This window comes from Ictalurus furcatus, chromosome 2 (assembly GCF_023375685.1).
Source record: "Ictalurus furcatus strain D&B chromosome 2, Billie_1.0, whole genome shotgun sequence".
Lineage (NCBI taxonomy): Eukaryota > Metazoa > Chordata > Actinopteri > Siluriformes > Ictaluridae > Ictalurus > Ictalurus furcatus.
Genome location: NC_071256.1, coordinates 19,590,441 through 19,610,909, shown reverse-complemented (window position 1 = coordinate 19,610,909; position 20,469 = coordinate 19,590,441). Strand labels below are relative to the sequence as shown.

Here is a 20,469-nt window from a genome sequence, read left to right as displayed (position 1 = left end):
GTGCGCTCATTAAGTTAGTCACATTCCAGGTACTGCATCAAGTGAATGTCTAAACTGTGAGAAACAAAAGCCACAATTGTGTGATGTAAACTTGCAATTGCGTGGGGGGAAAAAGGCTAAATTGTGCAATATGAATTCATAACTGCGGTGGAAGAAGTCAGAATTGGGGGGCAGGGGGGTCAGAATTGTGAGATTTAAAGTCACAACTGTGGTGAATAAAGTCGCAATTCTGAGATATAAAGTTGCAATTATCTTTTATATATTTATTTCTCCATGGTGGAAACGGGCTTCCATACTGATGTCATGTTTTAAATACAAATACATGCAAAAACGTGCAAAATTCTAACTGTGCAGAAGGTTTGTGGCTTGTAGACTAATTAACTTATTTGTACACCTAAGCTAAGAATGACCAGATAGATGAAGTATATGCTCATCTCTTGAACAAAAACAATAGCGTGCAGTTTATTACTTAACATAATCTTACTTCAAGGCGCCTGAGTATGTTGATTTTCCCAAACTCGAAGCAAAATCCACAACTAACCTACACAATTTTAAGGAAGTGCATATTGTGTACAAATATCACTAAAACATTACTAATGTCACTATATTAAATGGTCCAAAATAAGTAGAAAACTTACTGAAGTCATCACAAGATATAATATATCTGCAAAAAACGGCTTCCTCAGGACTAACAGCCAGTGGTCAATTTCCTCAGCATACTGTGAGATCCACCTCATGACCAAACTTTACATTGTAGGGTCTCTGCTTTACATTTCTGGTTGATCATATTACATCGTTTAAAAATGGACTTTATCCAATTGTTGGCATTATCTCAACTTTTTCTAAAGTAGATAGTTCAGTCAACTTAAAAAATACAATTTGTCCAACAAAATGGAAGCTGGAGTTTTTAGGTACAGTTAGGTAGTTACAGTCACATTTATATAGTGCTTTTTTAGACACTCAAAGCGCTTTACATAGTGGTGGGGGGAGGGGGGTCTCCTCAACCACCACTAGTGTGTAGCATCCACCTGGATGATGCAAAGGCAGAGATAGTGCACCAGAATACCCACCACACACCAGCTATTAGTGGAGAGGAGAAAGTGATGTAGCCAATTCAGAGATGGGGAATATTAGAAGGCCATGATAGGGAAGGGGCAATGGGGGAATTTCACCAGGACACTGGGGTTATATCCCTACTCTTTATAATAAGTGTCCTGGGATTTTTAATGACCACAGAGAGTCAATACCTCAGTTTCACGTCTCGTCCGAAAGACAGTGTTGTTTTTACAGTATTCCCATCACTATACTGGGGCATTAGGTCCCACACAGACCACAGGGTGAGCACCCCCTGCTGGCCTCACTAATACCACTTCCAGCAGCAACCTTAGTTTTCCCCAGGAGGTCTCCCATCCTGTAGCTGAATGATCACAAATCCCCACAGCCACACTCTAAAATCTAGTGCAAAGCCTTCCCAGAAGATTGGAGCTTATTATAACAGCCAAGGGGGAATAAATCTAAAAGGATATGTTCAACAAGCACATATGAGTCTGATGGTTAGGTGTGCACAAATGTTGGCCATATAGTGTAAATATGACCTTTCCTACAACTTGTTAATCATCTGCCTTCAATGGTTAAGGCTCTGGGCTAATGATCAGAAGGATGTGAGATCAAATCCAAGCAGTATTGTTGGGTCCTTGCGCAAGATGACCCATAACCCTGATGTTCTCAGCTCAGCTGTAAATCTCTATACAAGGGATATTACCTTGTACAACATGCCAGGGCATTAATGCTGGCTCAGATATTGCATTGATTCTGATGGGCAATGCTACGTTTTCTGTGTCGATAAATCTCTCCCATCCCTCGCCTCGCCTCAGGTTTTTATTTACGTGCCGAGTGTAAGCGCCGTAGCCGCTCCGGTGGGGGATTTGGACTTTGCGCATGACTGGCCAGCCTTATTTGTATTGTTCGTCACGAAGACAATGTTGTTCTAGTGTTGTTGTTTTGGGAGTTAGCTCATCTCCTGTCTGTCTCTCTCTTTCTCTTTCTCTCTCTCTTTCTCCTCTCTTTGTTTTATCTCTCTATTTAAACACGGCGTTCACTAAGCACATGGTTAGAGAGCACGTCTACACGGCTGCCTGTGGGAAGATACTGCCTGACTCTGTGGAATTACTCACGGCAGCCGTGACTGTTATCTACATGGTAGTGTATCAGGAGAACATGCAGGGCAATTTTATAAACATGGCAGTCTTGTCCTTGGTGGGCCTTTGTGTTTTCAAAAAGGCGTAATTGTCTTTACCTGATGTGTTCACAGTCAATGATATAGTTAAACACTTGATGTCCAGGAATTGAGAGGGATACAAAAATATAGCTAAAGTGAAAAACCCATGATTAATTTAGTTAGCTAGTCTAGTAATATCTACAAAGTCTAATTAAATTAAATAATATAATCTAGGCCTATACACTATTATAATAGGACTTGCTGCTTTTTTTTTATTATAGAGGATGCAAATGTGATAAGCTACATAATCATATACTCATTTGCTTCCCTTAGTCTGTATTAATGCACTTAACAAGCACACAAACTAGCTCAAAATGTCTTAGACTATTATGTTAACTATCATTTTTTAGGCTGGTCAGTTCTAGGCAACATAGATAATGTTGAACTGGGTAGTAGGCGATATGATGACATGATATCAATATTGCGATAAATTATGTCACAATACACTTTTCTGTGATATCAATATTTTTCATTATATACCTGCATATATATATATATTTTTAATTACAAACTGGCAGGAAGCAGCTGATGTGATGTTAACATGTTGTGTTAAAATGCATTTGTTAAATATAAAACATGAAAATAAATTTACTATAAATTTGTTTATTACCAATAAATATATAACAGTTTTTATTGTCACACTACAGTAGTGTTGGCAGTTTGTCTGGAAACCTATATAATCATGATTCATAGTAGAAATGAACTTTGAGAATCGTGATATGATATTATTGTCATATTGCTCACCCTGGTGGACTAGCTCATTAATATATGCATGTTTGCCTCGCACCTCCAGTGTGGGGGTTTGATTCCCGCCATTGCCCTGTGTGCCAAGTGTTTGCATGTTCTCTCTGTGCTTTGGGGGTTTCCTCCGGGTACTCCAGTTTACACCCTCAGTCCAAAGACATGCATTGTAGGCTGAATGGCATATCTAAATTGTCCGTAGTGTATGAATTGGTGTGTGAGAGTTTGCGCGATTGTGCCCTGTGATTGGATTGGGTCCCTGTCCAGGGTGTCCCCCTGAGTCCCCTGGGATAGGCTCCAAGCTCTCTGAGACCCTGGGTAAGATAAGCAGTACAGAAAATGAATGGATGCTTTAGGAGCTACTTGAGTACTAGAGTTTTCCTTGTGACTTGAGTTTGTTTTTTTTATTGAACACGTCCCCAAGCTTCTAGAAATCAGCCGAATCTGATTCTCTTCAGCGTCTTCACTCCATCAGACCTCTGCCTGTGCAGCGGCATCTCAACATGATTAAACTCCACACACGCTCTTTCTTTCCTAACCTCTTACTTAACCAGCAGATCTTAGCCTGTAGATTTGACTAAGGAAAATAGCGACTCGAGGCTCGACTTCAAAGCAACGTAGTCGCCGGAGTGACGGGACGTCAGAACTTCAAAGCAGGAGTAACATCCTGTCACCATTATAACATCTGATCTCGCTTTTTTGGCCCATTAATTTTACATGCCATGTTCCATGCTGGAGATGGGTGTGACAGGGAGCAGAGCGTGCTGCTTCCACACGGCAGCGTAGTGAAACATTCTGTCCTGCAGATGCTCTGAAACAGCACCGTGTCCCCAGCATAACAGGTTGAGTGAATATAGCAGCCGTGGCCTGAACGGAGGGACGTGCGGGAGGAGAAGAGAGTGGACTAGTGAACGCACGTTTCCTGGAACGCACTCCTGAGAGAGGCAGTGCATTAGAGCGGTGTGGTAGAGAGACTGCACACACAGCGTCGTAATGTAGGAGTAGGAGAGCAGCAACACAGACACACAAACACGACAGTTATGCAATCAGACAGTGAGAGAAAGAGCCAGAAGGACAGATGAAAAGGAAGAGAGAGACAGAGAGCAATGGAAGCTGAAGGTGACAGAGATAGAGAGAAAAAGATATGTACTGAGAGAAAGATGGAGGGAGAAAAGCAAAATAAGAGAGGGAGAGAGAGATAGTAACAAGCATAAGGAGAGGTGGAGAGAAGCAAACAGAGAGAAATGGGGATAAATAAAGGAGAATGGAGAGGGAAATGGAAATAATCAAAAGGAGAGATGGAAAGTAGCAAAAGGAGTGAGATGGAAAGAAACAAATTGAGAGAGGGAGAGAAGCAAGAGGAGAGATAAGAGATGGAGAGAAACAAAAGGAGAGAGAGAAGCAGAAGAAGAGATGGATTGTAGCAAAAGGGGAGAGAAAGAGGGGGTACGGAAACAAAAAGAGAAAGGAGGAGAGATGTACAGAATCTTAAGGATAGAGCTTAGGAGAAAAGGAGAAGGAGATGGGGAGAAGCAAAAGGAGAGATGCAAAAAAGTAGAAGGAGAGAGGGAGAAGGGTCTAGAGGAAAGAATGATGGAGTGATGAAGAAGGAGAGGTGTAGAAGGGTGGGGCAGAGAGCGAGGGAGAAAATCTGAGAGGTGTGAAGGAGGACAGTAAGAAGGAGAAAATCAGTATACAAAGATGGAAGCAGAAGAACAGATGAAAATGGAGAGAAAGAGAGAAGCAGAAGGATAGAAATAGAGGGAGAGGTAGTGATGGTAATATTAAGGAGACATATGAAAGAAGAGAAACTGTAAAATGGAAAAGCTGCAAAGAGATGGAGAAAGACAGAAGAAGAGAAGAGAAGGAGGAGCAGTGTGGGGATAGAGAGAATGTAAGACAGTGAGAATGAGAGAGAGATTGCAGAAGAAGAGATGGAGAAGGGTGGAAGGAAAAATGAAGTGTGGGGATGGAGAGAAAGTAAGACTGAGGACAAGAGAGAGAGATAGCAGAAGGAGAGGTGTGGAGGAAGACACTAGAAGAAGAAGTGTAGACGAAGAGATGCAGAGGTACAGATGGAGAGAAACAGAGAGAAGAAAGAGGATAGAAATAGAGGGAGCGGTAGTGATGGAAAGAATCAGGAGATATATGAAAGAAAAGAGCCTGCAGAATGGAGAAGGACAGAAGGAAGATGTGGAGGAAGACACTAGAAGAAGAAGTATAGCTGGAGACATGCAGTAACAGGTGAGGTGTAGATGGAGAGGTGGATGGAGAGATACTGAGGAACAGGGCACATGGTGAAGTGAGACCTGGGTTAGAAACTGAGACAAGCAGACAGTCTGTAGTGCTAAGTGCTCCTGTCTCTTCACAGAGCTGGATTGGGGACAGGAAGCTACAACACCAAGAATAGAGAAATCCTCAGTAGGCAGTAAAGAGGCTTTATGTCAGTGTTCACGATTCACACACACATCCACACACACTTCTTGTTTAAAGCTACTCTAAAGAGCTCCCAGTTGAAGGGTGGAGGAGGTGGACCAATAGACATGGAGGATTGGTGGACAGAGATATCGATGCTGTCTCTACCCATCCTCATAATGGTGACTTTCCTCGTTTAGACTTATGTAAAATTTACACTGGGTTTAAAACGACTTGGTAGCACGATGCACCTTCATTCTGGTGCTCACTGTTTGTATTTAGTATGCAACACCAACAGATGAGGTTGTGTGCCTCATGAAGCTGATGTGGACTGAATCGATGAAATTGTAATACAGTAATGCAGAAAACATAAAATTAAACATCCAAAGCCCTGTTCAGACGGGATTAGTCTTATATGTCAACCTTCACACTATCTGTCCCTCAGTGGTGGAATGAACTTCCAACCTCATTCCAGACCACAGAACCTGTCACTCTCTTCAAAAAACAGCTAAAGACCCACCTCTTCCGTGAACACCAAACTAACCCCTAAAACACCAACCCCACATTATCCTAAAAAAAAAAAAACAAACCACATACTCTGGCTGTTACACCTCTACTCCGCGCACATTGCTTTTTTAGAACTCAATTATAAATCCTGCATGGTAGCACTACTTGTATTGTTCTCCGCTTGATATATCGCTTTGCTTGTATTTCCTCATTTGTAAGTCGCTTTGCATAAAAGTGTCTGCTAAATGAACAAATGGAAATGTAAACATTAGTCGTTTATACAGACTGCACATTCACTCATCTGGAAAGATTATGGCATTTTTCACCTTCTATGGCCAAAAGTATATGCTTACCTGACCATCACACCCATATGTTGCCCAAAGGCTGACGCACACAAGTATAGGACGTCCAAGTAAAATCTCAAGTCTCTGAGGTGGCGTCCAACCCAAGTCTCAAGTCTTTGAACTGGAGTCCAAGTCAAGGTTTAAGTCTTTGAGGTGGAGTCCAAGTCAAGTCTGAAGTATCTGAAGTGGAGTCCAACCCAAGTCTCAAGTCTTTGAACTGGAGTCCAAGTCAAGGTTTAAGTCTTTGAGGTGGAGTCCAAGTCAAGATTTAAGTCTTTGAGGTGGAGTCCAAGTCAAGTCTGAAGTATCTGAAGTGGAGTCCAACCCAAGTCTCAAGTCTTTGAACTGGAGTCCAAGTCAAGGTTTAAGTCTTTGAGGTGGAGTCCAAGTCAAGTCTCAAGTCTCTGAGGTGAAGTCCAATCCCAGTCTCAAGTCTTTGAGGTGGAGTCCAAGCCAAGTCTCAAGTCTCTGAGGTGGAGTTCAAGTCAAGTCTCAAGTCTCTGAGGTCGAGTCCAATCCCAGTCTCAAGTCTCTGAGGTGGAGTCCAGGTCAAGTCTCAAGTATTTGAGGTGGAGTCCAAGCCAAGTCTCAAGTCTCTGTTGTATTTTTAGCAATAGTTCTTTCAGTTGGTTATTGTAATTAACAGTGTATGAGGCTAAATCAATTTTGAAATATTAAAACGGATTACTTCTACAAAATGTTTTGTTCATTTATTCAAAATTGCCTAATAAAGCACACAAGATTTTAATTAAAACATTCATTTAATTTTTACACACAATCAAAAAACTATTACTTTCAAACTATTACATTTGATTCAATTTTAAGTATTTTTTTTATTGGAAATTCAGTTTGAAGCAAATTTACAGCAGGACCCTTCGGAGGCTGATTTATACCATTTGGAGCGCAGAGACTGTCACCACGAGAGAAAACTATGCTGTGTACAAGTATTTTGAGCTATTTGAGTTGCCGTAGTTTGCGTTCGTTCTCAAGCAATGATGGGTAAGGTAGTCTTCCAGAGAGCGCTGGCGGTAACAAAACCCCCCGTGTTAGATGCAATTTAACTTGGTAAACCTGGATATTATATGAATATAGTAGCTAATACTTGGGGGGAAGAAACATGAAAAGGACATGGAAATATTTGAAGGCACCAATGATAAAACGATCAGAGTCACATTGTGCTTGAATTCCAGAATTTGAATTTAAAAGTTCATAATAGTAAGACTTCTTATATCATAATAGTTGAGAACAGAGAAAATCTTGATGATATGTTCACTAGACCCATTCATAGTCTTTATGAAGACACCAAAAGTTATCAGCCATTATTGTTTACATTGTGTTAATTGAAGCAAGAAAAAATGCTTGCGCGGACTCTGATCTTTCTTTCGTGGGTATTCACTGTAATACGGTGCTGAACTTCCATCCATCCATCCATCTTCTACCGCTTACTCCTTCTTCAGGGTCACGGGGGAACCTGGAGCCTATCCCAGGGAACATCGGGCACAGGGCGGGGTACACCCTGGACAGGGTGGTGCTGAACTTATACTAATTTATTCAACTGAGCATCATCATCATCATTTGTGACTCTGATTGTTTTTTCATTGTGGTCTTCATTTGTACTTCTTGAAAATGGACAGCACGGTAATAAGGAATAAGGTGATAAGGAATGAATAGAAAAATGTGGTGTTTGATGCGGTCATGTGGGGTAGCAAAGAGAGAAGGTAATTGGGAATGCCAAACCAAAATGACTTGTGTTTTTCACAAGTCTCTGTCTTCAAATTCAAGTCTCGAGTCAGTTGTTCACGAGTCCAAGTGAAGTCACGAGTCATTTTTTTTGTGGCTTAAGTGCGACTCGACTCCAAGTCGCAGACTCGAGTTTCCATCTCTGTGTAGTACACATATAATTTTTTTAATGTGATGAGCATGCATGCATGAGACACGACAATCACTGTGATTTAAACAGTGATCACTTATCCCATGTGAATCAATCATAATCACTACAGATGTCCTCCTGTAAACTGATCCCATCCAAATAGTACTTTAGACAAAATGTATACTTAAAAAACAAACAAACAAACAAACAAACAAATTGATTGTCTAATACTGCAATCCATTGTAATTGGAACACGGGAAAACCCAACCTGGAAAAGGGCAATGGAACAATTTTTTAAGTCCGAATTCCCAGTTAGGAAGTCAGACAACCTGATATCACAACAATACAGCAGCGTGCACATCATCAACAGTTAACCTATTTCCGTTTGCATGATTTTATACTCGACAAAACTTTATTTTAATTGATATGCAACGTTTGTGTTGTGAAAAGATGTTAAAGCAGCGTTGTAACTTTAGATTTGTTACGTAATTCTGTTGATTTCAGCCCAGTTTAAGTAACATGTCAAGAGCATTGTGAAGAAATTTTTATGAGCAAAGATGAACAAGATACCATTAATATAGATCTTCTTCATATATTGATCAGATTCAGAGACTAGCCATTGAAATATGGTGTTGCTCTGGGCATCCATGTTTTTCTGAGCTGAAGCACTGGAATGTGTTTAGATCAGAACTCGGGAAAATCGACTTGGAACTTTCAGAGTTCTGAATACCATGGATTGCAGAATAAGACTTTCATACAGTATTATATATCTGGAAAAGTGATCTAGTCCAAATATTACTTTTCTGGACTATCGTATATAATGCCCAGAGGAGGACGGGTTTCCTCTGATATGTCTTGGCTCCTCTCGAGGTTTCTTTCTCCTTACCATTGTTGCCCTTGGCTCTCCCACTGTATGTTAAGGCACCGATCGTGTCTGCAAGATGCTATAAAAATAAAATTCAGTTGTATACTTTCGAGAGCTTCACTCTCATAGCAAGTGTACACCTACTCTAACATACTTTTGCTTGCTTTACTTCAGAAAGATCAGTGAAGTTCAGCTTGTGCTCTTGTAGCTGCCTACACTTCCTAACCTTTTCACTGATTCTCCACAGACTCAGGTCTATTTCTAGACTTTAAAGAAGCACACACACACACACACACACACACACACACACACACACACACACACGGTCGTTGGAAGCATAAATTAGTGCACAAACTGTGTCAAAGCTGAACCACACCTTAGTAATGGTTTCTAACGTTATACCAACTATGCAAGATTACAGGGCATCGGGAGTGAAGGGTATTTGCAGAGAGGTTAAAAAAAGCCCTGTTCTCTCTCTCTCTCTCTCTTTCTCCCTCTCCGCTGGGTATTCAGGTCTATTCTACAAATCCCACTGGCACTCAGCAGTCATAGGAGCTTAATTAAGCAGCCGTGTGAGTAGCTGTTTGGCCTACAGAATAATGTCAGCAGATCGCAGTGTGTATGGTGCGGACAGCTGTGCTCACTAGCTGCAGGTGATGCAGGTGTGTGTGTGTGTGTGTGTGTTGTGCTGCTTAGCGTCTAATTACGCCATCTTTTCTCCAATAGTCATTCTGAGAGGGAAAATGTGAAGTAAGTGCTTAACAAGGGCAAAAGTTAAATTCGATCGTTTACTCGCTTGTCATACAGTATAAACATCTCACTCGTCTTTCTTTTATTTTGTGCAGTTTGATGCGCTGCTTAGTAGCGTGACAAGCTCATTTTACCAAAAGGATTTTTTTTTATTCACTGCTGTTAAAAAATAAAAGGGAATAAAGAGTCACAAGTCTGACCATATTATCAATAAAGTTTCTTATCCTCTTTACTATTACACCAGTTTAGTGGGCCTAAATAATAAACTCTTAAGGTGGCATAAGTTCAAAATGTAAATGATTTATTATTTTTTAAATTTAGTTGTTAAAGTATTCATCATGTTTTGCACTGTGTGTGCTCCTTTGCCATTTTAATTTTAATGTTGAAAGGAAAGCCGATTTTGCGCTTAACACTCTATAAATCATGTCATTTTTAAAATGCTTTTATGGTGGTTAAAATGAATACACCAAAAATTCACAGAAAAAAACCTAAATAAAATAAAAGCATCATTTCATTTTTTTTTTTTTTGTATTTTTTTTTTTCCATAAATGCCCTATAATTAGTGTATGTAAATTTTAAAAATGATTATTTATGGCATGGTCATGTCTTATGGTTTATTTATTCACTGTGGTCAGTGTAGTCCTTTTGCTGCTGACTGTTATGGCCATTATGGAGCATTTCAGCCATTTGCTGATTTATTATTAATTTATTTTTTGTGCTATTTGATGCAAAGACAGCGCATTATTTACACCATATTTGTCAGATATTTTACACTGACAACTTCAAAATCCCTTTTTGGTTTAGGAATATCTCTCCAGTAAAGTAGCTAGGACTGTATTGTAGGACAGAAAATAACTTCCCGGGAACGTCGCCAAAATGGCCGTCAAGTTGACTTACTTTACTAGAAAGACTTTGCTTTTCTCTATTTTGTGACATGAATACAAAATGACCAGAGAAGAATATTAAGAATATTGTATTTAAAACCAGTAGCCAAATTTGTTAAGTTTGTGATTGTCTAACCAAATTTGATTGAAGCCCCGCCCCCGCTGAGGCAGGGACGCCTGACACTCGGAAAGTTCAGGGAAAGAAATCGTTTACACAGTTGCTATCAGTAGTGTTTCTGGCTCGCTCTGATTCCCTCCGTGACTCAACCGTGTCTTGAGAGGTTTGTAACGTCGCGCAGGAGAACCTTATCTATTGCTAACGCTGTGCTAAAGCATTAAACGGTTGATGTGATGTGACATTCAAGCAGCTTGTCTGACACACAGAAATGAAGACAAATGATTTCTTTCTTTTAATTCAAATAAAATTCAGTCGTGGGGGGGAAAAAAATAAAGAGAGCGACAACAGAGCGGCAATACAGAAGGCATTTTACACCAGCAGAGAATTCATTTCTTTTTCTTTTGGCTTGACGTTGACACACAGAAGGTCGGGAGTTCCTTAGATGGGAGAGAAGCTAAGGCACGCAGGCCACCTCCTGCTGGAGAGAGCCGGGGATTCAGAATAAATTGTGCAACAGTTGCCCAACAAAACATTCCAGCACTGACAACAACAATTTGCCGTGAAACTCTATGAAAGGCAAAATGATCATTAAGAGCTTTATAAATCACACAGTCCGATTTTTTTTTTTGTCTCTATAGACTTCCACGCTGTCACATTACATTTTTTCCTCTCCAGAGCTGTTCATTGCAACTGAGACTCTGAACACTTTTTTAATACTTTAAAAACATCAGTCCATTACAAAAAAAATGACATTATCATTCCTATCAAAATAGCTATAGTACATAAGACTATGTAGAAGTGAGTTTGAAATAAGGTTTTGATGTGAACGGTAATCGTCGTTAAAAAGAGGTAAATGATGATAGATTGATTTCTTTAAAAGATTTTCTCCAAAAACAGTTGTGCAGTTTTACAATTTTAAATACACACACATACTGTATAACCACACACATTATACTCTTTATTTTTAAAAAAACAACAACAACAAAAAAAAAACATCCAAAGGATGAATTCTCGATTGCTGTCAAGTCTTAAGGTCTGAAATTAGAAATGTGACAATGTCTACAATACTGTCATAACACCACTTTTAAGCATTTAAGAACGGGATGTCGGCAGAAAAGCTTTGATACCGTTAAAACCTCACAAAATGACACGAGTGCTTCACTGGAAATTCAACAGAACAAATCCTGTCACAACAACACTGAAATCCTGATGTTTCACTTTGTATTGGACATGAACTCAGAGGACTGGACAACGATCTGGGTTGCATACAGAGGAGAACAACCGGACCTGCTTTTCAGGAGACGCCCAAGCCTCGGCATGTACATATATACGGAGTCTTTTACGCTTAATGTGGAACCATAAATGCGGTATAAAATTGGAGGAAAATCTCGGTCCAGTGACAACCGTGGAGTCCGGCAAGCTTGCAATCTTCTCTGCTAAAAATATGCCCCAAGCAGTCAGAAAACAGAGGCGGCCCTGTGATTATTATGGAGGTGAACACCCCATCCTCGGAAAATGTGACGTCTGTGCGGTTGACATATCACATCGGTGAGTTCGGAGGTCTCATCACGGTTACCGACTGCAGTAACTACGGGAACCAGTATTGGGCCAGTATTGAAATAAGATGAGCAGATTTGATTATTTGTGAAGAGATTGTATGAAGAGTTCATCGGTCTACTTAAGTCTGCTGTGGGGTCTAGTTAGGGAGGGTGCAAGGTTACTGCTAACGTTAAACCCACGTTGTGTTTATTTTAATCTAGTCAAGTCGGGGCGGTAGCCTTTGTAAATAAAGGCAGCTTGTTTTTAAAAAAAGGTATTGATTGAGCTGCAAAAAACAGCATATAGACATTAGTCATTGACTAAGAAAATAGCTATTTCATTTATATAAACACAGGAATAAATAGCCAACTCGGTACCCTTACCCTACACAGTAAATCCTCAGCTTCAGGGAAAATAAAGTAAAAAGAATAAAATAATTTTTTATTATATATTTTTTCTCCCTTTGTGTGCCAGCACAGCTGACACTTTCCATTTCAAGTCAGGCAGCCTGCAGGCAAGGCAAGCTGTAGAGTCAAGAGTTCGAAAAAGCCAGGAGAGAGAGATAGATAGAGACAGACAGACAGATAGAGAGAGAGAGACAGACAGCCTGGCAGTTCCAAGAACCTTCCCACACACATTCTGCTTTAGGCTCCTGCATTCGTGGAAACGTGGAGTGTGCCCAGCTTAACTATACTTGGCAATTAACTCAAGGCTTACTCCTATAGACCAGCCCACAAAGGGCCACTGTGGCTGGGGGCAAAGTGCCTTACCGACTGCGAGCAGCTGGAGACTCCCATCTCGTAGCCTTTAATGCCGCAGTTTAGCATTTCGTGGATACATCTGCACCGAGACTGTTGGTATAATATGTGTGTGTGTGTGTGTGTGTGGATACCTGTGTTGCCATAGATAAAAAGGCTTACTCTAAATGCATCCCTTTTGGTCACAGTACCTATGTTGAGGTCCGTTCTGTGCTTGCAAATGTCCCCAGCAAAGTCCATGCAAAAGGCATCTTAATTTTCTTTTCTTTTTTTTTTGGATCAAGTTTAACAAAAATTTCAATCACAGTTAATTCAATTCTCAAAATTAATAAATAAAAAAAAAAGCTCAATTGCACTCATATGACTGAGTCTCCAACTGATAAATTCCTCAGGGTTCGCTGTCTCACCCCTCACCCGACTAGGGCCGTACGACTCAGATTTATCTGAGAAATTTTGAAAGAAATAAATAACAAAAAATATCAACAGCAAAACGATGGCAATGCAGCAGGATATGCAGGGCATGGGTAGCGTTCCTGCTACCTTATGGTGCCATTAGCTTTGGGAGGCCCAAGCTGTGATTTGGGATCGGGGCTGAGCGAGCTCCATGCCGTGTCTATGCACGATTGCAGGACAGGACAGCCAGAGGGCGTCGCTGAGCAAATGTCCACAGCTTGCCACACCCCGCCAACGAGGCCGTCCACCCAGCGCTCCAACCTCATACCCGTCAGCCCAGCATTATGCTCCGCCTCCTCCACCTGGCCCAAATGCACCGGGATGTTCAGGATTGGGTTCAGCCCGTGGAAGCTCTGATCCATGTAGCTGTTCTTTTTTGGGCCGTTGTGCACTTTCAAGGCGTCATCTGCACAGGAAAAGTAACAAAATGATTATTATTATTACGGTCCTGATAAGTGTTTTTCCATCGGAACCAATTTCTGTAATGTCTTCGTTGTGTGGATATTCAATCTAAAAATTTTGTAAATGATTGTCTGGGCCTTCTGTTAATACCACAACAGGTCTGCTACTGCACAGTCACTGGCCAAGTACGTATTTTGGGGAAAATTGTACAGTAAATAAAGAACCATTATCTTACTGCCAAAAGTCAAGAGGAAAGCTATTTCATGCCAATACACTTTGGTGAAAGATTTTAGACTCTCAGAATCTTTTTTTTTTTTTGGATTTTCAGAAAAAAAAAAATAACACTACCAAGAATCATCAACCAATCAGAATGGGTTATGAGGGTTTTATGTGCTACAAGAAGACTGTCAAGATGTATCTACAAAAAACATGAGCTAGGTCTAAAGGCTAGTAGCCAACACGGCAAGGATTTCCCTAACCAGCCAGTTAGCATACTTTGAATAAAAGATAAAAGTATATTATTTAGTAAACATAATAAATCTTTTCTGATGTAGCTGACCACTAGATTTGGGCAACTCCCTGGATCTTCTCACACTTACCATCCATCTGCATGCTTCAGATCAATTTCTTACTTGTCTATTAAAGCTTGTGTTGCCACTGCATCATTTGTGCTCTTAAGCTTCATGATGTCTCAAAGCGTTAAGCTGCCCTTTCAAATTACCACCTTCCTGGCTTAAGCATCTATCTGCCTTCTCTGACTGCCTCCTCCCTGCCTGTCTTTCAGATGTCTCCTTAAACTACCCAATTCCAGCCTGTAAGCCAAGCTTACCCACAGTTGACTCACTTTATACTGTTTTTAGATGTGGACAATGTTACACAATGTTGCTCGAAGAGGCATTCAAAGTACAGTTCAATCAAATAATATCTATGAATGAAAATCATCATGCTTACATGGCTGATTAGCATTGAAGAAGCTTTGAAGAATCTGTTTAATCGTTTGAAGTGGCCTTATATAATCCTTACGTAGGTCTACCCTTTAAGATGTTCATCTATGTGATCGTCACAACAGAAAATCATGGTCAAGGACCAAGTTCTATTCGGCTCGTTCCTTTGCACAAGGCCAACCTGATTTCCCTCTAAGCCCTCACCTAACATCTATAACTTTTCATTAATGGATGTCCAGGTTTCACTGAGGTACAGACTGGTTAGGACCACATAAAGGCACTCTATAAACTTTTATTAGCTCTGGGTGCAGAGGCATGATCAGCAGGAGGACTTAAGTCTCTGCCTTCCGCATTAATCATACGCCACAATGGTGATTCATCCTGAGTAACCAGCCATGCTTCTCCCATTTCAAACTGCTACTCACAAATCAGAGCTTAACTGTTATTAGGTTTGCTGTGGACAAATTCATCATTTAAGACTAAAGAAAGTCAAAAGATGAAATGAAGCCTATTTTCCAACGTAAGTTTCACACCAGTGTGAGGTTTTTTTCCCCATGTAAGTTGACCTGAGTTTTGTGTACTACTCATATGCAAGTCTATATTTAGCCGATGGAGCAGAATGATCCCAATGCATAAGCCTCTGAGAGCCAAAGTGAGGGTGACCTCACAGCATGAGTTTCTACTATCCAGGCTGGTAATGCATGAAGGTAAAGGAAAAACGAGGGATCTAAACGAATGTTGTTGCATTGAGACTAACAACGACTGGTATGCTGTACATGCAAAAGTAGTCGTGGAACGATATGCAAGTATCTAAAAGTAGCCATCCCTTATAATTAGTGGATTTAGCTATTTAAGGCACACCCCAAACCACCTCTTGATGCAAATTCAGCACAATAAGTTCACCAGGAGCTAAACAGCATGGGTTTCCATAGCCAAGAAGCTACACATAAGTCTTTAGATCACCAGGTACTATGCCAAGTGCCACTGGCACTGCTCTCTAAAGCAGTGTAAATGTGTTTTCCTAACTGCCTGGCAGTCTCACAGCTGAGTCTGCATTTGGAATACCTGGAGAATGCTACCTGACTTTAATAAGCAAGAAGGAGAACTAACAAACACAGATGGTTTCCATGGTTTGGGGCCCCTAAGTCGATTGATGTCAAAACCCCAGGCATTTTCAACAATTCTGTGCTCTACGTAGTGGCGACAGTTTGAAAAAGCCACTTTCCCAGATTAACAATGCCCCTGTGGATAAAGCAAGTCCATTACAAAAACTGTTTGTTGAGAGCAGAGAGGAAGAACTTGCACAGACCCCTGCTTCCCCATTAAGCACCTTTGGGATGAACTAAAAAGTTGTTTGCAAGTTAGTGTTAAGTACCTGACCTCCGTAAATGCTCTTGTGGCTGTATGTTACATTTAAAGCTTCTCAAAAGAGGGTCCAACTTCCAAGTCACACCCTTGATCAACTGTTGTCCTCAAGTGCATCTCCATATCACCCTTGGAATCTCACCTTGGCGGATGGGCAGGTGTTTATGGTGTGTAAGCGGTGTGACGAGGAAGCGTGTCTCGGCCACGGGGTTCCAGTGGTGCAGCACACGGACAGTCCACATGCCGGGCCGCAGTGGTGTGTTCAGCGGAGGCCTGTAGTGTGTGAACTCGGCAGTGGAGTCTATCAAGACGTCGTAGGTGGCAGCGATCACATTAGTGGGGTCGATCCACACCACCGTCACTGTCACGTTGGACCCTTTGGCCCACTTCTGCATCCCCACTGGCTCGTCCAGAGGCCCCATCAGATTACCAAAATTGCGGAAGATTCTCTCCTTAGCATCCCAGTCTGTCCCAATCTGATGGAAAAAAAGGAATGATGTGAATGCTAACATATAATATAATATAAAACTAAGATTGATTTACGTGACAGTATTATATTTAAATGTGATTGATTCAGCTATGCATAGTTTTCAAAATTACTTAACCAACATATTCAAACTGAACAGACATTATATTAAATTAGCTAATATTAAATTATAATAACTAGTAATAAATAGTAATAAGCAATAATAACTCCTATATAACGCTTAGGTTTATGTTCTCTGGACCAAAAACATACAGAGAGTATTGGGAAATTAAGTTAATGTTTCCCTTTTTTGACCTTCATATACTTGGTCAGTTGCTGTTGGAAATACGTCATCGGTATCCCATCTCCTGGGAACTGGTACCACTACCTTATTTCAACCTCTAACTTGTTTCAACTATGTTGAACTGTGCAATGAACAAAACCGAAAAGAGGCATGTATGAGACATTACATACATTTTTACCTATATTTAAGAACTTTTTACATGTTGTTATTGTTTTTCTGCAGTGTCACTCTGCTCTATTATGCTTTTATACTACGGAAAAATGTTTAATACAGCAACGTACCAACATGGACCAATATAGACCGATGCAACGCACCCTCCAAACATACAACACCACTGCAACCACCGTGACTAAGTTTTACTGTTCTGTTGTACCTCAAAATGCAGAGGAACACAAGAGTAAAAAACAGGGGCACAAATTTGTCTGCTGGTACCTGCCTTGCTGAACATAACGGCATCAAACGAGTGTCAAACCTGTCCATGGTGTTGTCTTCCCATGCCCACGGACTCCTACTGAGCGTATTTATGGCAGTGGAGAAGGTGGGTAGGAGGCTGGGAGTTATCTAGTGCCAGTATCCTAAGGCTGCTACTGTAATTCTAACCTTTCCTACGCAATGCTTCCGCTTCTGAGCATCTGGTATTTGTCAGTAAAATACTTGTTTTTTGAGAAGACTCACTTGTTTGATATCAGTATTCTCCAACACAATGCATCCTCTCGTTTCCCAAACCAAGCCAGTGCCTCCAGAAAACAAGGCACACCAATTTGAGCGCTTCATCTGAAAGGAACTGGGCACCAGATGAGGTTTAAGTGGTTTAGAGCACCAATCATTGGCCTCAGGCTATTTCAGCAAAACATGCTGGGCACTCCAGTGCTTATGGATAGTGACAAGTTGGTGTCCTGCAGAGACTGACCAGTAGGAGCTGCAGGTGGCTAGATATGTACTTGATCTGTTGAAAATCCCTCACGTCCTGCATCTCTGCATGTGACTCTCCCACCTCATCGTCTTACAGCAGATAAACCTGGCGCAGCAAAGCACGCGGTCATGCATCCCCCCCCCCCCCCCCCCCCGCCAGACAAATCACTGATTATGCCAAAGGGCAAGATGAAAGGTACGGCACAAGCTGACAGCTAAATCAATGAAGGACGTCTGAATTATTGCTTGCTTAACGGAGTATGTCAGGCGAAATGCACAGCAGAGTAAGATTACCAATAATATTCAGAGGTCAATTTCCTTTCAGTGCACACAGTGTGTGAGCCTTCGCGCATATATACTGCCAGAACATTTTTACTGCAATGGGCAAGAACAAACCAAGCATTGTTCTGAAATCTCTCTTTTTTATTTGTTTTAATCAACCCAACCACTTTGTTTACAACAGACAGTTTTTCACTGTCCAACAACACACCATAAATGACCTAACGCCAGCTCACTTACATGTGGTTCTGCTGAGGGTGCTATCTCCGTTGTGAAAAAAAAAAAGCATAAGCACTACAGCAGCCAATTCATTCCCTAGCACATGAATCAATGAAAAGACAATCTGGCTGATTCTAATCTAAATTTTATTCTCTCTTATTCACTCTGCAGAATATCTGTATGTTGTACTGATAGAAGCAGTAAAATAAACCTTCGCACTGATCTGCACAAATGCGCTCGTACTTCCACCAACCTTTCCAACACAAACCTGTGTACGTGAACAACAGAGATTTCTCTCTACTCAGACTGGAGCCTTCAGAACTTCAGACAAACTCTAAGCTGTCTTACCTCAGCAAACTGCAGTCTGATGGAATTGCTTGGTGGGTTGGTGAATTTGAAGAACTTCTTAGGCATCACCCAGGTCTCCAGAGTTTCCAGCTTGCTGGTAGCTAGATTAGTGGCATGATGCTTCACCAGGTAACCCTGGAACTCATCAAATAGGAAGTAGCTATGGACAGCCACAGGATGTCCCATGGCAAAGTACCTGGGGAGAAAATACAGTAGCTTTATTTCGAGTGGCGCAACTACTTCGGCTTAGTTTCCGCACTCCTGCTTGAATAATGTTAAGAGATATGCTTGTTTCATGCAATATAGATATTGAAATCACATCTAGAGGTGATGCTGGTCAGAATGGCCACAGCACACCGTAAAACATTTAGTGATCGGCTGTAATATCAGTATTTCAAAGGAACGGATAAAAATGTCGTACTGTGCAGCCCAAGACAACGGCTAATCAACCGACAATTTACGAGTATTCAAAACAAAAGCAGGTCTATTTCAGAATACAGTCGAGGACCAACAGATGGATAGAGGAGCAACAGAAAGCTTCTCCTGGTGAGAACTCCACCCTAGACTCATCAGTATTCCAGCCGATGCTGGAGGACCTCCTGCTCCCCTGGCCAAGCCGAACAGCAAACATTTACAGCAGCCATAAACATTAACAGAGGCCCTATTCACACACCCAACCTCCAATCCTCTTACGGCTGATGTCCCAACGGTATGCCAAAAACAGAGTACTCCTTCTGCCCCTCACACACCCCAAACTGGCAACAAGCAGCTCGTTGTGCCCTACAACCCCTCCTGAGACTCCTTCACCCCCTCCTTGTGTTGGGAGGAGGGAACTACTCCTAAATCCTGACACAGGCTTGTCTGAGGCTGAATGAACCAGGGCTTCTTTCACAAACGGAACACGCACTGCCTTTGTTTTAACATCTCCAGAACAGCCTTGTGGTTTCTGTGGTGTTCACCTCAGTAATGATTGCGTTAACCTGCCACGTAGGCTTTCACTTCACTTCAGTTACATATGACTTTCATTAGCAGATCTCATTCTGTTGCAACGAGGTTAGTTCACTAACCTTAAGACTTCCTCATTTTTTTTGTCTTACCCCGACAAAGTTAAAAAAAAAAAGAATTCAGAAAGAATCCTGTGTTAATGAATGACTGATTGAGGAAAAATTGGTTACTGAAAATGAAATTTTGACAGATCCTAAAACAGTACTGACCTACAACGGTTGTCATTGGCGTCTCCCTGCAGTGAGTTGGCGGCTCGTGCCAGGCCGAGGCGGGCGAAGGAGTGGTAGTGGGTGAGAAGGGAATCACTCAGGCTGTGGACACCATCAGGCTCATCATAAATGTTCTCCCAGTAGGCTTTAAGACCTGGTGTGCCTAGAGGGTAACTTCCAAACAGGAAGGCATCCAGCTGATTCACGATCTCCTGATTCACGCTGGCCTCAAACTTGCGCGCAAAGAACGTGGGCCGAGCCGTTTGCTGAAAGAGACCAAAAAAAGAGAGAGAGGAGGTAGAGGAGGATGATGAGAGACTGTGCACTGATTTTTGGAAAGAACAGAGAGGATAGGAATAGAGGGAAAACAGACAGGAAAGATCAGATGGCAAGCTGAAATTGGAAGGAGCATGCAATCCAGCGGGATGCACAGGAAAGAAGAAGAGTCAAAGATAGAGCTCCATTCTCAGGAGATGCGATTGATGGTAAAAATA

At 41.4% G+C, this 20,469-nt stretch overlaps 1 protein-coding gene across 1 annotated transcript in view; it reads right to left on the bottom strand.

Annotated features, from left to right (window-relative positions):
• Window positions 1-12,731: 12,731 nt before the first annotated feature.
• The window catches only part of xylt1 (xylosyltransferase I), a 71,183-nt gene continuing 63,445 nt past the window's right edge, over window positions 12,732-20,469 (bottom strand). Inside the window, exons 8-11 of the mRNA XM_053652320.1 lie at window positions 19,976-20,241; window positions 18,762-18,957; window positions 16,376-16,709; window positions 12,732-13,928 (exon numbers count right to left, since the gene is read on the bottom strand). Coding sequence (XP_053508295.1) covers window positions 13,606-13,928; window positions 16,376-16,709; window positions 18,762-18,957; window positions 19,976-20,241 — 1,119 coding nt within the window. The 3' untranslated portion in view covers window positions 12,732-13,605. The remainder of the gene's footprint in view (window positions 13,929-16,375; window positions 16,710-18,761; window positions 18,958-19,975; window positions 20,242-20,469) is intronic.